A 20711-nucleotide genomic window follows, 5' to 3' on the forward strand; every position below is an offset into this window, starting at 1 on the left:
CACATAACTGACCCTATAATGTCTTTTCAAAATCACACTCTAAACATTTTGTGCAGTTTCTTGACAGATGCAAGACATATTTTTGTGCTGGCTGTCTATTGGAAAACATTGATATTTCAAAAGAGATTAAAATTTCATTTTCATCTCTTTTGAAATTGTGTTTTATCCTCATTGTCAAAATGGAAAAGAGAAAGCAGTTTACCTTTTTTGGGAAAGGTTACTGCATTGGATCATATAAAATCTGGAGTAAGCCAAACGGAAGTAGCTAAGGATCTTGGCATAAATGAATCAAACATCAGAGGGTGTAAAGTAAAGGAAGAACTGAGAAATTTTATGGTTGACTTTGAAGAGCAAGATGGACTTAAGCAAATATGTCTTCATTGAACTAATGACCCAAAATTAGAAAATGTGAACCAGTTATTTACCAAGCTCATTCCAAAGGTTTGCCTGTTTCAAGCCCTGTAATTAAGGCTAAAGCCAAAAAAATTTCATAAAGAATCACTCCACTACAGTTTTCAGAGCTTGAAATGGCTAGCTACAATACTTTAAAAACTGGCATGGTATCACTCAAGCTATCAAAACTGGTGAAGTAAGATCCACTGATAACTTGGATGCTAATTCCTTTACAAAAACATCTAAAAGCCACTATTGAAAAGGAAGGCTATGGTTATTCTCCATCAAAAGGTTTATAATTCTGATGAGACCATCCTATGTTACATGGCAGAACATTGGCTAAAAAAAAAGTAACAATCATAAGAGTGAGATCAGTGAAAGAGTACCCATGCTGTTTTGTGTGGATCAAACTGGTGATTACAAAGTAAAACTGCTCTGTATTTGATAAGTGTGAAAATCCAGGGTATTTCCATCAAGTCATTTATGATGTGCTATAAGCATAGCAGAAATGACTACCTACCTATGTGCTATAAGCATAGCAGAAATGACTGGATGACTGCAACAATTTTTCTGGAACGGTTTCACAAATAATTTTTTCATACAGTCAATAAACATTTGCTTCATAAAAAGCACAGACCAAATGCTATTCCTCTGCTTGACAATTGGCATTCCAATTCTCCTTCAGATTCACTCATTAGCAAAGACAAGATCTACATCTTTTATCTACAAAAGAACACATCAGAAATCTAGCCATTGTACCAGGCTATCATTTCAACCTATAACATGATTACAGGGAAGCTTTAGTCAAAAAGATTGTCAATGATGCCATGCCCCTGATAAAAAGCTTAAAAAACTAAGCTTAAAAGATGTTTTTTTCTTGATGAAACAGCATGAGAAACTCATACCAGCATGCATTGAAAAGTGCTAGTTAAAAGGACTTGATGAAGCTTATTCCAGGTTTGAATTGAATCCAGGTGGAGACACTGGTGATACATGTAGCAGTGATGATGAGGAGGAAAAATTTCAAGACTGTGTGGGAAGAAGCAGAAAAAAGCTTTTCAAGCCCTTCTTGAAAAGCTTTTTGAAGAAGGGCTTGACACTCAATGTGATTTTATTGACTCGGTAATCAATTATGCATGTCCAACGTTCAACTATATGAGTGATGCTGAAAGCCTACTAAACATAACTGCTGGACACTCATTTAGATGATGAAATCCAAGAAAAAGATGCCAATAATGATGATAAATAGCACATGCTACTATCAAGCATATAGGAAGCCATAACCGGACTGGAAGTTGGATTATGCTGGCTTGAAACAACAGATGTCTTGTTTGATGCAGCTACAAAGATTTCTGTTTTGCCTTTACAAAAAGGAAGTATAAAGCAGACAATGCTGATAAACTTCTTTTCTGTAGAATTGGATAGTGCAGAATAAACTGTCACTGACTTTCAAGAATAGTGAAAATCATTTGTTAACCAGCATGTGACCTTTTCACCTTCTAGCATGTGACTTTTCATTTCCTGTAGTTTGTAAATAGTGGTGAAAATCTGTCACCTAAATTCTTGGCTAATAATTGCAAGACATATAATAAAGTACTGTATTTTCATGGCAGTAATAAAAAAAAAAAAAAAAAAAATGGCTTCTGTAATTCTGGAAAAAATGGCTTCTGAAACTATAATGCATATTTGGATATATCAGTCTGGTGTAATGATCCCTAACCACCACATTGTATTGGAGTTTATCTGTACTTGTATTGCCGGATCCCAGTGTAGCAACCCTAAATGCTTCTCTGAGAAGGCTTCTGCTTCTTCCATTTTCCTCTTTTCCATACAATATTATTCCTGATTAATTTATTTATTTTATGAGTCAATTTATTTTTTTTTATTCCTTAATAGACATATATATATATAAAGTAGTTGTGAAAGGCAATGTGCTAACATTACGGTACTAGTAACGCTAAGTATGGAGAACAAAGGACGAACGGAACAGAAATCACTATCACGGTGAACAAAGAAGGGTGCTAAGATAAAGGAGAAGTAATAAAAATTAATAAGAATAACTTAGTGCCATTCATCCTGTGACCTCAGCACCTTTTTCAAGGGCCAGCTGTCAAAATCAAAGGAGGAAGCAGCAGTAAGTGGGTAAAGCCTCTGTTTCTGACATGAAATACATGCCACACATGGTGTACATTAAAAGTAGGTAAAGTTAGTTAAAAATGATAAAAAAAAGAAACAGACAGGAAGAAATGTTTATGCTTAAACTTAAAACACTGTATCCTTATGGCCTAAGCAACGAATTTATCAGTAATATCATTACCAGCTCTATAGAAAGCCACTGTATTTATGAGAAATTTCAAATGGTTAAATGTGTAAGCAAACCAAGATGCCACAAAAAATGCAAACCAAGAAATAATTCAAACAATCACAAACTAGGTAGCTTTGCCCAGATTGTAACCAATTGGGACAACAAGGACATAGAGGTGCAGCAGATACATAACCTACTCTTCAGTATGAAACATAGCATTCTAAAAGCACTATTTAAATTCATCAACAGTTATGAATTCAAAACTAAACACCTATTCCACCTGCTATTCGACATTTGTAAATTTAAACTAAACCCTACAAATAATAATATTAATAATGAGTATTCTACCATTATATTAAAATTTCAGAACACCACTATGGATCACATCAATATAAACCATTGCATTAACTCTCACGCCGACCTCCTTCCAGCCAACTGCCAAAACATCAGAATCAAAGCTAGATACAGATATGATAAACCATTTGGCCTTCTTGCTTGCAATTACAAATTCCTTGCTACCAATATGGACAAAGCAGAATTAGACACCAACACATGCATTTGCCACAAGGCAGAACTACAGCCATATGTTAATCCCTGCCACGGGCATATTATAACTGGTAACCTGGAGATTATACCTCACCAGCAACTGAGAAACAATCTTTCTTATGGATACAAATTCAGGTTGTTTAAAAAACCAGCCTAACCACATTCAAAAAGCAGTTACATCATGACCTCCTTAACTATTGCTTCATGCTTGCCTATAAATAGAACACACCTATTGAAGCTTTCCACATGTGGATAAATACTGTGTCATCAAATCTAATAAATAATTACAAAGCCTTAATGCCTCACGGATATCCACTAACCACTATCAACTGCAATATATCCATAATAAAAAAACAATTATCAGAGCTACATGACCAACTTATTATTATTACCCCCATTGACAAAGCTGTTAGTAACTATGCTTTCATATGTAAAGCTTTTTACTTTCACACATTAAATACTGAACTCAGTTCTAGTGATACATACAAGCCAGTGACAAACAATAGCAATATCATAGCAAAAAAGCTAATAGCCACCAACAAAAAACTAAAACTTACTATTAATAATTATAGTTTTCCATATATATACTGCATATCAAAGGTCCATAAGAATCCAGTAGGCTTCAGATTCATTACTTCATGCAAGAACAGTTATGCATACAAACTGGCAAACCTTAGAGCAATTACTGAAAACCTATCATTAACATCTTGCCTAACAGCAAGATAATCAACAACAATATTCCTATTATAAATGCCTTACATAGTAACAATATATCCCATATACAAACCTTTGACTTCAATAGCCTATTTACAAGCGTAGATCAAGCCAATTTGAAGCTTGTCCTAAACAACCTGTATAATAGATACAAACATATAATAGACTGCAAACTTATATATTGGAATAATCTGCTCAATTTGTGCATTTCCAACAACTACATTTTTCAATGGTAAAACAGTTTACCAACAAACCATAGGTACCCCTACGGGCAGCCCAGTGAGCTGTATCATTGCCAATCTATACCTATACTGGTACAAAACATCAGTACCTCCGGATATCTGCATATTCAGATATATTGATGATTTATTTGTAGCAAATTGCTCCAACGTCATACAAAATCTTGCCAATATATACCCTACCGAGCTCACACTAGAAAAAACCAGTGATAATAACAAGGCTGCTAACTACTTGGATTTAGATATAGACCTCAACAACCCCTACACCACGGTCAATATATATAATAAGTGTGATGCCTTTAACTTTAATGTATTCAGCTTCATGCACTGGCATTTGAATATTTCCAAAAAAGTACGTGCCAACATCATCTTATCTCAAATCATCAGAACAACCACTATATGCAATAGCAAACAACTGATAGTTAGCAACATCAGAAACCTGTACTAGCAAGCTTCTAAGCAACCAGTTTCCAAAGGCCTACTTATATTACCACATCAAAAAGCCCTCAGTATTATCAAATATAAAAAAATTGATTAACTGTACTACTGATATCAATATATCATGGCTAACTGATATTCCATACCTGCTAGGCTTGTATATGTATAGTCAATACTCCCAGCCTCTTTGGGGTCTTATAAGCGTAGAAAGCTTGTACCCTCCGATTGGCTATCTATAGGAGTATTCATTTACCATTTATATATTATTTTATCTATCTATTTATTTATTTACTTTTTATTTTTTATCTTTATACCATACATAAACACCTGAAGGATGCTCACAGAACTATGCAGGGTCCTACTATAGGAATGGGTATAGCAACCCCGAACTGTCCTAGCACCATCTTTTTGTCTTCTTCAGTACTCTTTATGCTTTCCTACCCCCTATATTTTTATTTCTTGTGAGCCATTAGTTTACTGAATGCAATACCCGAGATGCTCATTTTCTGCTTTAAAACACTTTCCTCGCCTATGCAAAGTTCAGCAACTTTTTACCCCTACTTTGCTAGCCTATTATTCCTTTCTATCCGTTTAACCTTAAAAGGGTAACCCTACCACTAACGCCTTTTTACATTCATAACAATTTGGTTTAATTAATTTTAATTTACTAATTTAGTTTACTACTTCGCTAAAGTATTTTAATACATCTCCAACTTGCGATGCAAAGGGTAACTAACCCAACTTATTTAATTCATTTTTTTAATTTTAAAATTTCCCAATTTCTTACACCAGGGGTCGCGAGTTAATACCATATACTGTAGCCCACACTCAGCTTAAACCTTTTATTTCTCCACAGCAGTACAGCTCACCACAACTTACACGACCCCAGTAAGTTATCCCATTTCTTGCTTTTTATTCTTGTTATTCTTTTAATCTTTACTTCCAACCTCTGTCAGGTCAGTCATATGCGCACCTCATGATTAAAATTAAAATTTTTTTTTTTAACCTATTTTTAACTAACTTTACCTACTTTTAATGTACACCACGTGTGGCGTGTATTTCATGTCAGAAACAGAGGCTTTATCCACTTATTGCCGCTTCCTACTTTGATTTTGGCAGCTGGTCCTTGAAAAAGAAAAAAGTGCTTAGGTCACAGGACGAACGGCACTAAGTTATTCTTATTAATTCTTATTACTTCTTATAAATTCTCCTTTATCTTAGCACCCTTCTTTGTTCACTGTGATAGCGATTTCTGTTCCGTTCGCCCTTTGTTCTCCATACTTCGCGTTACTAGCACCGTAACATTACCATATTGCCTTTCACAACTACTAACTTATGTAGCAATTAGCAGTTATGGTCGTTGGGTACTTTCTGCATATAGCAGTGTCCCAGGTCCATAAACCATTATTATTTTATTATTATTTTTAATAATATCTTAAACCATTACTTCCTTTAAAACATATATATTAAATTTAATTTAAAATCAAAGTTACAGTTGATGGAAAAATAAAAATAAAAAAACAAAAAATGAATTAGCAAAGTATGACAAATGCACCAAGATGAGCAAAGCAGCAGTAAAAGATGCAAAAGTGTATAAACATGTAAGAATAGATAAGTCTGATAAAGTTTGCATAGATTAGCATTAGTAAAGGCACATGATGCAAGAAAGCAAGCTTATATAGCATCAGCCAAAAAAAAAAAAAAAAAAAAAATCTAATTTCACCCATCCACTCACTCCAAATGTTTGTCTAGTTCTGCCTTGAATCTATTTAAGCTATCAACTTCTACAATGACAGATGGAAGTTTGTTGCAGCAATCAACCACTTTCTGGCTAAAGGAAAACTTCTGCACATCTATTCTACAATTGCTTTTCCTCAATTTGAATTTATGCCCTCTCAGGCAATTATTCTGAGCAAGAGGAAGAATCCCATCAGCATTGGGCATGTTCAAACCATTCAAGGCTTTATACGCCTCAATCAGATCATCTTGCAGGTGCCTAGTCTCCAGACACTGTAATTTGCAAAACCTAAGCCTTTCTTCGTAAGAGCAAAACTTTGTTCCATTCACTAATTGTGTTGCCCTTCTCTGCACTCACTCCAGCAGCTCTACATCCTTCCGAAAATGAGGCCTCCAGACCTGTATACAGTACTCAAGGTGTGGCATGACCATTGCCCTATACAAGGGGATAATCACCTCCTTATCCCTGCTAGATGGAGGTGAAAATTACACAAAGTGCCAAGGACTAGAAGGGTAGGGATAGTAGAAAAGAGAAGTATGGGATAGTAGAAAAGAGAAGTATGGGATAGTAGAAAAGAGAAGTTAATGACAGTATTGTAGATTTGAAAAAGGTGAAAGAATGTTAATATCCTAAAAGTTGTGATGAATTAAGAAAATTATGGGCTGAATTGCAAAGCCAATTTGGAGCTAGGGAACTGTAAAGTAAAATTATTAATACCAAATGATTAAACAAAATAAAGTAAAATAAAATAAAGATGGTAAAGTTGTCATCAGATATGGGTGGGCAAAATTAGTTACAGGTCGAATACAGGGAAGGTAAAAATGCAAAGTCTGATGTCAGCAGAAGTAAATATTGATACATGGTTAGGTATTACATCAGGGGACTACACCTAACCCTGTATCAGAATTGCATTTCTATACTTTTCCATAATCAGATCATCCTCAATCAGATCACCTTGAAAGTTGCAGCATCTGGAGACTAAGCACCTGCAAGGTGATCTTATTGAGGTGTATAAGGCCTTGAATGGTTTGAGCAAGCTCAATGCTGACAGGATACTTCCATTTGCTCAGACCAAGAATCTGAGGGGGACATAGATTCAAATTGAGGAAATACAGTTGTAGAAAGATATGTGGAAGTTTGCCTTTAGCCAGTGGGTAGTTAATTGCTGGAACAGACTTCCATCTGTTGTTGTGAAAGTTGATAGCTTAAATAGATTTAAGGCTGAACTAGACAAATATTTGGTGACCAGATGGGCGAAATGGGAAGGGTTGTTGTTTTTTTTTTTTTTTTTTGGCTGATTCTGTATAAGCTTGCTTTCTTGCATCATATGCCTCAACTAATTCTAATTACTTATGTAGAGATTCTCATTTGCCCTAAAGTTCATAACTCAGGCAGTCTTCGTACTTCCTATGTGCTGCATGTTACTAAAGTCCATGTTAAAAAATTTGCTGATGATACAAAGGATGGTAGGGTTGTTAATGACAGTAGTCCTTACTGGAGGACAGTATACGCTGCTGCAACAGGAGCTAGGAAAGTTGAGCAGATGGGCTGAGAGGTGGCAACTGAAGTTTAGCATTAACAAATGCAAAGTGTGCATATGGGTAGCAGTAACCCCAGAGTAACATGCTAACTGTGTGGCACTACACTCAGGGTAGTGGAGAAAGAAAAAGACCTGGGGGTAATTGTGCAGTCAGATATGACGTGTTTTGAGCAGTGCAAATGGGCTGCAAGAGTAGCTCATGGGTCTTGTCAATGATATATAGGAATTTTGCTAGCAGGGATAAGAAGGTGATTAAACCCTTGTATAAGGCAACGGTCAGGCCACACCTTGAGTACTGCATACAGGTCTGGAAGCCTCATTTTAGGAAGGATGTAGAGCTGCTGGAACAAGTACAGAGAAGGGCAACATGATTGTAGAGGGGAACGACAGGATCCTCTTACCAAGAAAGGCTTAAGTTCTGCAAATTGCAGAATCTGGAGACAAGGCATGAGGTGATCTAATTGAGGTGTATAAGGCCTTGAATGGTTTGAGCAGGCTCAATACTGGTGGGATTCTTTCTCTTTTTAAGATTAGGAACCTGAGGGGGCATAAATTCAAATTGAGGAAAGACAGTTGTAGAATAGATGTGCACAAATTTGCCTTTAGCCAATGCATGGTTGATTTCTGAAACAAACTTCCATCTTCGTTGTGGAAGTTAACAGCTTAAATAAATTCAAGGCTGAATTAGACAAACTTTTGGAGTTTGTCTAATTCGGCTTTTAAATGGATGGGTGAAACGGGAAGGTTTTTTTTTTTTTTTTTTTGGCTGATGCTATATAAGCTTGTTTTCTTGCATCATATGCCTCTACTAATGCTAATGACAGTAGATAGACGAAAAGTTTAATAGTAATAGAGGCATGTGATGCAAGAAAGCAAGCTTAACTAGCATAAGCCAAAAAAAAAAAAATTCACACAACCATTTCCCCTATAAGTTTGCCCAGTTCCTCCTTGAATTTATTTAAGCTATCAACTTCCACAACGACAGATGGAAGTTTGTTCCAGCAATTAGCCACCTGCTGGCGAAAGGCAAATTTCCGCATAAAATAAAGCCAAAAAGAAAAAAATTAGCACATTCATTTACAGCATGGACAAGGTAGTCTCAATGCAGTGTCAATGAAATGGAAATTATTAAGGTAAAAATAAGGATAGGGCTAAAAAATATTTAATTAAGTGTTTTCAGAGTGGGAAAAAAGGTTTTGAAATAAATGTAGATTTTTTGAGTAAATTTGGAAAAATATTTTAGTGTTGGAATTTTGTGGAGATTAGAAGAATTAAAATAAATAGTAACCAGCACATGGTATAGGGAGAGGTATTAAATTGAAGATGGGGAAGGGATAAAGGCGTAGTTAAACAAAGACGAAAATAGCAATAGAATGAAGATAGTTGGAACGTTCATATCACCCTCGTATTGCACTAATAGCTTTACGAATGGGAAGAAAGGTAAAAAGTATAGAAAAAAGTTATTAAAATAAACTGAGCTAGCTGGGGTTGTAAGGCCCAGCCTTTTGGTAAGGGCTCTGGCTTTGTAAGAGTTAGTACAAAAAGGAGAAGAACACCAAATGCTTGTACTGCAGGGAAAAACAGGCGAAAAAATATGTAGTTCAAAACAGGCCTAGAAACAAACCGAAAGTATAATTAATGAATGAAAATTATTTTTGATAGTTGTATTTGTTTTTCCTTTTCTATCATTAATCTGAATAATCATTTGTTTCCTGTAAATGGAATTAGAATTTGAAAATGTTGAATAAATAAACATTTTATGTGGTGGTACAGTTCTACCAGTATTTACACTGAACTGAATAATATTGTTGCTTAATCTTAGGAAAGGTCATATCAAGGTCATGTCATCTAGAATTAGAAAAATGAGGGAAGCTCTCCAAAATAAGTTAGAAGAATTAGGAACACCAGGAACATGGAATCACATAACTGAACAAATTGGAATGTTCTCATATACAGGACTGACTCGTACGTTAAGATTTTTTGCTACTCAAAAAACTCATAAATATTTGAATGTTCATTCTGTAACATGTTTTATATATGATATCTTGAACATGTCTTTTTCAGGCTCCCAAATCCAGTAGTCTTGGGTGGGTTCATTGCTAGATTTTTGAATACTGTGTGAATTTCAAAATAACTTTATTGAGAGTAATAATTGAGAGTAGTAATAATGATTTATAATATAATAGAATATAGGAATTATCGAGCACTTAATAGCTCTCAATTATCTAAAAAAATAAAGGTAATCCCTGTTGATTTATAATATGAGAGTAATAATGTATAGTTTATCATTCCATAGCATTACTATACCATATTTTAATTTTATTATAGTTCTTTATTTTATGTATTGTGCCATATACGATAAATTTTTGCTATTGAGAAATATCCTATAAGCTCCATGGGACATTTCTGAGGAAATTCCACAGTGGGAAACCTCTATGTTGCCACTACTTCAGTAATGCAGTACAAATGAACTTAAATTGGTCAGTTTGATGTGCAAGTTTGACTGATGCGCTTATTCACCAAATGAACCTCTCAGTTAATCTATATAACACTATAGTATATGTCACTCAAAGATTATAATATTTAATGGAATATTAACGAAACAGTATAGTGATTTACTTCATGTGTAAAATTCGCCTACATATTTTTTAAACAATTTTTTAACTTCATTTTAGTAAAGCATGTGAGGGATTTATCTTAACCACTATAAGTTGTTGGCTAAAAATTGTGAAAGTGAATGATTCAACTTTTTCACATTTTATCTCTCCTCAAGGATCAGTGGCTATATACACTGATGAGCCAAAACGTTATGAACAGCTAGTCGTTATGTAAATCGAAGCAACTGCAGTGCATGTGTGGGTCGGGATACGGTATAAAAAACACCTGATACTGAGCTCCATTAATCAGTGTTACTCTTGTTCTTCAGATGGGAAAGGCGGACTTATGCAAGTTTGACAAAGGCCAAATTGTACTGGCCAGACGACTGTGTCAGAGCATATCCGAAATGACATTGCTGGTGGGATGCTCATGGTCAGCTGTGGTAAGTACCTACCGAAAGTGGTCCAAGGAGGGGGAACCACAAACTGCTGGTGAGGTGTTGGATGATCATCGATGCTTGAGGTGAGCGAAGGCTCTCCTGGATGGAACGTGGCAACAGAGGGGTGACTCTAGTGCAACTCGCCGGTAATTGAAATGCTGGTGATGGGAGTAATGTTGTTTTTGTTGATATGGGGGTTTGATGGCGCATAAGCTACTTTGGCTATAATGTGCCTATTCATTTATAATAAAAGGAAATGAAAAAGTTTCATAAATTCAGAATTGATTAAAAAGTCCAGTTTGCTTTAAGAAGTTGAAAAATTCAGAAATATCAATGATGGGAGTAATGTGCCACAACACACAGTACATCGAACCCTGCTGAAAATTGGGCTGTGTAGCTGGCTGCTCTGAGTGCCCATGCTAACAATGGTTAACCGGTGACAGTGCCTACAATGGGCATGTGAACGTCGAAACTGGACTTTGAGTGATTGGAAGAAGGTCATCTGGTCCAATGAACCATGCTTCCTGTTGCACCATGTGGACGGCTGGGTACATATGTGTGTCGTTTACTTGGGGGAAGTGATGGCACCTGGATGCACCATGGGATGAAAACAAGCCAGTGGCGGAGGTGTCATGCTTTGGGCGATGTTCTGCTGGGATACCATGGGTCCAGTCATCCATGTGCTGGGCACGCTGACATCTACCACCTACCTAAACATCATTGCTGACCGGGTACACCCTTTCGTGGCAACAGTCTTCCTCCCTGGTGGTGCCGTCTTTCAGCAGGATAATGCACACTGCCCGGATTGTTCGAAACTGGTTCACGGAACATGAACCAGTGATGAGAAGAGTGTCCCTTGAGACACAATCTCCTCATCACTGGTCATCGTTGACAGCAAATGCTGTGGTTTCAAGAGTACGCTGGTTAGATATTGGAGGACTGGAAAAGGAGTGTACTGGTTGGATGAGTCCACATGCCAGATTCAACATGCTGATAGATGCCTTCATGTGTGGCACAAGCAACATGAGTCCATGGTTCCATCGTATGTGGTGCCCAGTATCCAGGCAGGTGGCAGTAGTTGCTTAATGTGGGGCATATTTTACTGCAAGGACTGGGATCCCCTCATGTGTATGGACTGATGTTTTTGATGAGATCTACTGGCAGCTCTTAGGAGATCATGTGCACCCTGGCATTGCATTTTTTTCCTGGATAGAATGGAACCTTCTAAGATGATAATGCACCATGTCGGAAAGCCCACACTGCACAAGTGGTTTGCAGAACACAGTGAAGATATCACCCATCTTCATTGGCCTCCAAATTTGCCTCGCTTCAATGAATTGAGCATCTGTTGGTTTTTTTGGAATGGGAAGTGAGGTGTATGGACATGCAGCTGTCATCTGTTCCGACGCTGTAGAAAGCATTGCAGGCAGCATGGCTACAGATCTCTACGACATCTTCAGACATCTAGTGGAGTCATTGCCTAGGTGAATAGTGGCTGTTATCCATGTGAACGGTGGTCCAGTGCTGTATTAGGTAGGTGGTCATAATTTAATGATCACTCAGTGTATATCACACGACTAACTGACAGCATAATCTGCACACTGTCCAACCAGAAATCATGGGATGCTGCTCTGATTGCAATAAATTTTGACTGAAATACGCAAATATTTTGTCCTATAAAGGTGATCAGCACCTAGCCTAGAATTAATTTCGAATGTGTATACCATATGATAAGTTCATGGAAAGGGCTAACAGATTTTCAGAGGGGAATAATAGTTGGATGTCACATGCAGAAAATATCTATGCATGTTATTGCTCAGGATTTAAACATTCCCAGATCAGTAATTATCACACCTAACCTAACTTAATTAACAGTGTGCTGAAGAAATGGAAGTTCAGAGGTGACACTATGTCAAGAAACAACAAAGTACATGTAAAGTACTGACCTAATATGATCCAGTGCACCCTAAGGTAGCTGGTTACTTCATCTCACCATCTGAGTTTAGAGCTACAAATGGCCACAGGTAAGCCTCTAATACACTGGCACACTGGGCATTATGTTAACCATAGGCAAGCCTGTAAGTATTTCTGCAACAAATAGATAGTTGCATGCTATGAATCTTCATGGAAGAGACTACAGACCTTAGATTTAAACCACAAACCTTTGATTTAAAAAAATAATAATAAATATAATAATAAAAAAATTTTTTTTTTAAAAATGCACACCTTCAGTTGGTATCGCGCAAGACCTGAAACCCAAACTGTATGGACAGTCTGGGTTTCAGTGGGCCTTTGCACAATCAATGATAGTAGATCTATGAAAATTTCTCCATTGGAGAAAACACGTTACGTTATGTGCTCTTCCAATGTGTTCAGTTATGGAAGATGCCTGGAGAATGCTTACAGCTTGAGTATGTTTCCCAAACTATAAAATTGGGAGGAGTCATGATCTGGGATGCTTCTCATAATGTGGACCAGGATCATTAGTTGCTGTGATGGCACCATGTGAAAGCTTCATCCTGCATTGATGTTCTGAAGAATTCTGTAATGCCCTACTTGATGACAATTTTATAAAAATGTTCCTTTGGAATGTTTAATTCCAAAGAGCCACTTGCATAAATCATAAATTGTGAAAAGATTGAAAAGAAATTGCAAGGATTGTGAATGCATGGTTTGAAGAGAATAACACCAGAACATTGCATCTGCCAAGTATACAGCTGTCCATCCCCAGTCCAAATGAATACCTTTGGAAAGAATTGGAACACAGAATTAAGGACAGGGTCATAATGTTAGTGCAATCCACAAATGCACACGAGGACGAGAGTTTCCTGTGCGGACGTGCCTTTCTGCCGCTCTTGGAACAGAGAAGTTTTTTCTGATTTATTTTCTGCTTTATTAGTTTAAATTGACATATTAACTTATTTCTAGAGTAGCTTTATATTCCTATTTATGGTACTTAAAGTTAAAGTAACTTAGATAGAGATTTGTAGGTATTACTTAGTATCGGAAAGGGTATCAAATCCACGTGTTTACCGTTCATAAACAGCCGCCATTGTACGTGAAAATTAATCAGTAAAATCTATTAATCTTGTCGAACTTCATTGGCAATTAAATTGTACTTTTAACTATACATATAACCACTTAGGTTACGGAACATAAATAATTAGTAAAAATAAATAATTAATACATAACTTGATATGGAAGTTATATAAAGGAATTTCGTAGATAACACTCATTACTGAAACGCGATACAGCATATCCGGAATTCGATAGCATTAGCTTTGTATAGTATAGTGCATAATATAATATTGTCAATTAATCAGTAGATCTATTAATCTTGTTAAACTTCATTGTCAATTAAATTGTACTTTTAACTATATATATATATATAACGACTTAGAGTACAAACGTAACAAATAATTAATACATACTTGATACGGAAGTTATATAAAGGGAACTCGTAGATAACACTCGATACTGAAAAATAAATATAGCGTTATAACTGTGTTAAGATACAAGTTTAAGGTTTTAATTTTGTTCTGAAATTGTAATTTTATTGACATTTAAATCGATATCATGACTCTGACCAGAGCAGCAAAGCAAAAGGCTCAAGCTAATGGGAGTGCTGTGACTCAGGGGAGAACTGAGGGGGGGCAGTTGCCCTCTGAATCACAGCCTTTTAAGATGCACTGTTTGCTTGATGTTTGCGGAGCAATCGGGTATGGGACATGATACTGCCATGGGGGATGTCTTTGTGTGTGCACGATGCAAGGAGTGCAAGGAAATTAGGCGACAACTCGGCGTTGTTATGGGCCTATATGAGACCTTGAAGGACAGGGTGGATGCCCTCGAAGGAAATAAATTGAGGGGCCCATCAAGCTCTCAGCTGCCCACATCAACGCCAGAGCTTGCACTTGGTCATCTTGCAACACAGAGGCAGCCCCCAAGGAAGAATGCGCTGGTCCCACAGGAACTAGTAGTTGTTGGTGACTCTATTGTCAGGGAAACGGGGAACATGCTTTGTAAAAAGGATAGGTGGAACAGGACCAGGGTATGTCTGCCAGGGGCAAAGGTTGATGACGTTGTAGAGTGGATATCATCTTTTAAGGGCACAAAAGGTGATATAGTTGTACACGTTGGCACTAATGATATTAAGAGTAGGAGTCCAGCGGAATTACTTAACAAGTACAGGTCACTGTTGAAAAAAAGCCGTGAAGTAGGGTTGAATTTGAAAGTGTCTGCAATTCTGCCCAGACACGATAGGAGGGAGTATATGATGAGAGCCTTGTCGATCAATTCGGCCCTGGAAAGATTGTGCAAGGCTCAAGGGGTAGAATTTTTTTCAGCCTGGAATGTAATTGTTAACAGGAGAGATTGCTTCTACAGGGATGGGATACACTTAAATAGAAAGGGTGCAAGAATATTTGCTGATGCTATCGAGGCAGTGTTAGGTGGGTCGGAAAACTGCTAGCTTGGGGGGAGACAAAGACTAATGGATTAACAGTAGCCACTGGCAGAGGTGAAAGAGATTCTTGCACTGCTTCTATTGGAATGAGCAGAAGCCTGAAAAACAAGATGCAGGATATTTCAGAGACTGCTGGAAGTCATTCCGGTACAAGTAAACACATGGGTTGTGTTAGGGTAGCCAAGAATAGAAACAGGTGCATGTATACTTGCGTGTACACCAATGCTAGGAGTTTAGTAAATAAATTTGATGAATTTGAGGTATTGCTCAAAACATCAAAGGCAGATATTGTTGAGACATCAGAGACATGGTGTCACACAGATATAAGGAATGCAGAACTGGAATTTGGGGAGTACAATGTGTATAGAAAGGATAGACAGGACAGGAGGGGAGGAGGGGTTATGCTATTAGTTAAAAAACACATAAAATCCAAGGAAGTGAAGCCAGTCGACATTGATGGACAGGGCAGTGTCGAGTCAGTTTGGTGTGACATAAGCATAGGTAAATCAAAATTGAGAGTAGGAGTGTGCTATAGGCCTAATGACTCTGATGAGTATAATAAGATACTGTACAGGGAAATAGAATGGGCCAGTAAATCAGAGAGTCTTATAATGGGGGATTTTAATTTCCCAGATATTGACTGGAATTTGTGGGTTGGTCACTCACACACTAGCAAGGCTTTTGTGGATTTATTGGATGATTGTTTTCTACACCAGCATGTTCGGGAGGCAACTAGAGGGAGTAATACTCTTGATCTAATTATCAGTAGTGATTCTTCATGCCTTAGGAATCTGCAGATAAAGGAACCACTGGGTGGCAGTGATCACAGTGTGCTGAAGTGGGATTTACTCAAGGAGGTAACTACCATCAGAGGTAAAGGGAAGGGTTTTTGCTTTCGTAAAGGCGACTATGATGGTCTGAGACAGTATTTAAATTCTATACAGTGGGACCAACTGATGATGTTACCAACAGCAAATTCAAAATGGGAAGCATTCAAGGAACTAATCTTGGAAGCTACCAGGCTTTACATACCAACCAAGAAATATTGTTCAAGGTTCAGGCCTAAATGGTTGTCAGATGAACTAATGTGACATATGGCAGAGAAGAAAAATGCATGGGATACATACAAATTAATGGGTGACATGGAAGCCTATGATAGATATAAGTTGGTCTGTAACCAAGTCACAAAGGAGATTAGGCAGGCAAAGGCAGATTATGAGAAATCCTTGGCAAAGGATGCAAAGAAAAACAGAAAAGAGTTCTTTACCTATTTAAACTCAAGAAGGAAAGGGATGAATCAGATTGGTCCACTGGATGTTGATGGTTCAACAGTTGAGGATCCAGCTCAGGTGGCTAACAATCTAAACGAGTATTTTGCATCTACATTCACACATGAGGAGTTATTCAGGAAGGGGAATGTCGTAGGTGAAGTAAACATTGGCAGTGAGCTAGATGATTTTCTAATAACTGAGAGGAAAGTGGAGGAGAAATTGTTGAGGATAAACATAAAAAAGGCACCCGGGGTGTATGGGATCTATCCAGTTATATTAAAGGAGGCAGCAAAGGAAGTAAGCAAACCCCTAGCCATAATTATGAGAGCTTCTTTGGACTCAGGGGAGGTATCCATGGACTGGAGATGTGCAAATGTAACCCCAATTCACAAAGGAGGATCAAAGGCTGACACAAGTAATTATAGACCTGTTAGTTTAACTTCGGTTCCAGGAAAATTAATGGAGGCACTGGTTAAAGAAGCACTGCAGGATCATCTGGACAAGAATTCAGTTATAGCTCCGACACAGCATGGTTTTGTTAAGGGCAGGTCTTGTCTGACTAATTTGATTGGATACTATGATGTAGTCACAAAAGAACTGGATGCAGGGAATAACTTTGATATTATATATTTGGATCTTAGAAAGGCTTTTGATACTGTTGCGCATGGAAGACTGCTGCACAAATTGGAGAAGTGTGGCATTGGAGGCAAATTGCTGCTATGGATAAAGGGATGGTTGAGTGGCAGAAGACAGAGAGTGGTAATCAATGGACACTGCTCAACGTGGACTAATGTTATTAGTGGAGTTCCTCAGGGTTCAGTGTTGGGTCCATTGTTGTTTTCTGTATTTATAAATGATATTGATGATGGTGTATCAGGCTTAATGTCCAAGTTTGCAGATGATACCAAGGTTGGCAGGGTTGTTAAGGACACTACTGATACTATGCTGCTGCAACAGGATCTGGAAAGGTTGAGCAGATGGGCTGAGAGGTGGCAAATGAAGTTTAACATTGACAAATGTAAAGTACTACATATGGGAAACAGTAACCCCAGATCAACGTATCAACTCTGTGGTACTACGCTGACAGTGGTAGAGAATGAAAAGGACCTGGGGGTAATTGTGCAGGCAGATATGAAGTTCTCTGAGCAGTGCAGACGAGCTGCAAGAGTAGCTCATGGTGTCTTGTGAATGATATACAGGAATTTTTCTAGCAGTGACAGGGATGTGATTATTCCCTTGTATAAGGCATTGGTCAGGCCACACCTTGAGTACTGTATACAGGTCTGGAGGCCTCATTTCAAGAAGGATGTAGAGCTGCTGGAACGAGTACAGAGAAGGGCAACAAGATTAGTGAATGGAACAAAGGGTTGCTCTTACGAAGAAAGGCTTAAGTTTTGCAAATTACAGAGCCTGGAGACTAGGCATCGGCGAGGTGATCTGATAGAGGTGTATAAGGCTTTGAATGGCTTGAGCATGCTCAATGCCGATGGGATTCTTCCTCTTGCTCATAATAATCACCTGAGAGGGCATAAATTCAAATTGAGGAAGGACGGATGTCGGATAGATGTGCGGAAATTTGCCTTTAGCCAGCGGGCAGTTGGTTTGTGGAATAAACTCCCATTGCTTGTTGTTGAAGTTGATAGCCTAAACAAATTTAAGGCTCAGCTGGACAGGTATTTCGAACGAACGGAGGGGTGAAATGGGAGTAGTGGTTTTTTTTTTTTTTTTTTTGGCTGATGCTGAATAAGCTTGCTTTCTTGCATCATATGCCTCTACTAATGCTAATGCTAATGCCTTAAGGAGAATTGGAATCCAGTACCATCAGCATGTTGTAGACCCACTAATTTCTACCAGAAATTAGTGGGTCTACAACACTGAAGTATGGCCAAAAATTGGGCCAATATGCTATTAATTTCTCTGAATATGTTTTATTCATAACTGCACCATATGACTAGTGGTAAGATACTATGTGTGACACAAAATGATGCCATATTTTTAAACTCTGAATAGGTTTCTGTTGAATCTCCCTTTATATATTTATAGTGTATATATTATGAAAATTGAATATTTATTTATGATTATTAAATGTTGAATAAATTGAATAATTTTTAAGATAACTCTTCATTTAAAATTTTTTAGAACCTCAAGTGAAATATTTAGTAGAGCAGTATCATATCTATCTTCCAAAGGATGGTCGAATCTCTCTATGTGGACTGAATACCAAAAATGTGGATTATGTGGCCAAGGCTATTAATGATGCTGTTATTAAATTTGCATGAATTAATTTGCATGGTGTAGTCTATTTTCATATTATTTTAGTTGTCAGGCTGTTTTGTTTTCCGTCTGTGCCCTCACTTGAGTAAAGACAATATGATGACTTCCAGTATAATTCTTAAAGGAAGTCATCTCATACGTAGAGAATTAATGAAATTAATAATGACACTAACTATACGTAGAAAAACAAGAGTTTTTATGTTTTCTAGTAAACAGTAACTATAAGAATGCGAAATGTTTCATGCACATTTTGATACTGCACTTTTCTGTGTTAGTACTACAAACATGTAACACTGGGACAAAATCCCTCATTGTGTATATTAAACAATTGCCCAGAATGTTTGCTAATTCTTGTATTAGGGTTTACTAGATACAGATTCAACCTTGTTTTACTATATAGTTAGTTTTATTTATTTAATTAAGAATGGTCTCTTAATTTAGCCAAATCTTATGTATTTCAAATGACTTGTGCTAGCACAAGTCACAAATATTGGAAGTATTTGTAAATATATTTTTGCATAAATTAATAGAAAGGTTACACTATTAAAAAGTTCAAGGAGAGAGCTTCAGAAATATCAAAGAAATAGGTAAATTTAGTGGAAGATAATTTTGCTAAATATTAACGTACTTGTAAATAAGTTTTAATTCATATGTTGCAGCAGGCTCTTGCAAGCAAACTCATATTCACTTCTTAAACCAGTAAGCTTAAGAAGCCAGTGAGTTATGAGTATATTAGTCAATGTTTAATAAAGTTGGCTGAAAATTCTTTGAACTTTTTTATTATTATAATCATTATAATAAAAATATGAATGAAATATTGTAATTAAAGCACAATGGAATACCATACATATGAAATCTGATTTTTACATGGCTAGTAAATATTATAACCAGCCATTACATGATTGAAATGGTTTGTTTAAAACTTTATAGTTTGATTTAGGGTTCCAGAATGAATGATTTAACTGCTCACTTACAAAAGAAAATGGGAAAATTTTTCTTCATCTGGATCATTCCACCCCTATGTTTCAGCACATAAATGTTGCTTTTTAATTTACTATTCTTTAATTGAAATATAGTAAATTAACCATAAAGCAACATTTAATGTTAGATTAAAAAATGTAGAACCATGCTGTATAATTCAAATGCAGTCAGATCCTGTTTTAACAACAATTCAACTGTAACAAAAATATTTCTAGGTCCCAGATAACTTCCCATATTATCAGTGCTTTGCCAGTCTCATTTGAACAAAACAGTTTTGAAGAAAAATTTAATACGATAAATTATTTTCAAAATCCACATGTTTACAATGCAAGAAAAACTTTATTCAAAAACTGATTCCAGTGTGAGCATGTATTATAAGTATGGATGTGGAAGGATTTACTTGAATAAAAAAATTAAAGTTTTAAAAGGTGCAATAGAAAACTTCATATCACGTCCTCTACTATGTTTTCCACATCTCTCAATTATGCTTCTTTTTTTTTATGCTCTCAATTATGATTGTGCTTTTTTTAAGCTCCTATAGTGTGCAATGGAATATGACACTGGCACCATTTCACAAAAAGCTGAAATTGAAGAAAACATACCATAAGAAAATAGGGGATGGAAATGAATGGAGCATCATATTTTTATGGTTTCACATCCTTTATTCTAGGAATGTTTCTTTAAGCAGTTCTGAATGTATTTAATAAGATTCTTTCAAAGTGACACTCTGACACTATAAAGAAATTATTTTTACTCTTGTAATATATGTA

At 36.7% G+C, this 20711-nt stretch overlaps 1 protein-coding gene across 1 annotated transcript in view; it reads left to right on the forward strand.

Moving 5' to 3' along the window:
• Got1 (Glutamate oxaloacetate transaminase 1) overlaps positions 1-19708 on the forward strand; it is an 88481-nt gene extending 68773 nt beyond the window's left edge. The window contains exons 8-9 of the mRNA XM_090368716.1: positions 9736-9878; positions 18826-19708. Of these exons, the coding sequence (XP_090224842.1) occupies positions 9736-9878; positions 18826-18965 (283 nt within the window). The 3' untranslated portion in view covers positions 18966-19708. The remainder of the gene's footprint in view (positions 1-9735; positions 9879-18825) is intronic.
• Positions 19709-20711: the final 1003 nt, after the last annotated feature.

Source organism: Mastigoproctus giganteus, chromosome 2, assembly GCF_048544385.1.
Source record: "Mastigoproctus giganteus isolate SK-2022 chromosome 2, ASM4854438v1, whole genome shotgun sequence".
NCBI classification, from domain to species: domain Eukaryota; kingdom Metazoa; phylum Arthropoda; class Arachnida; order Uropygi; family Thelyphonidae; genus Mastigoproctus; species Mastigoproctus giganteus.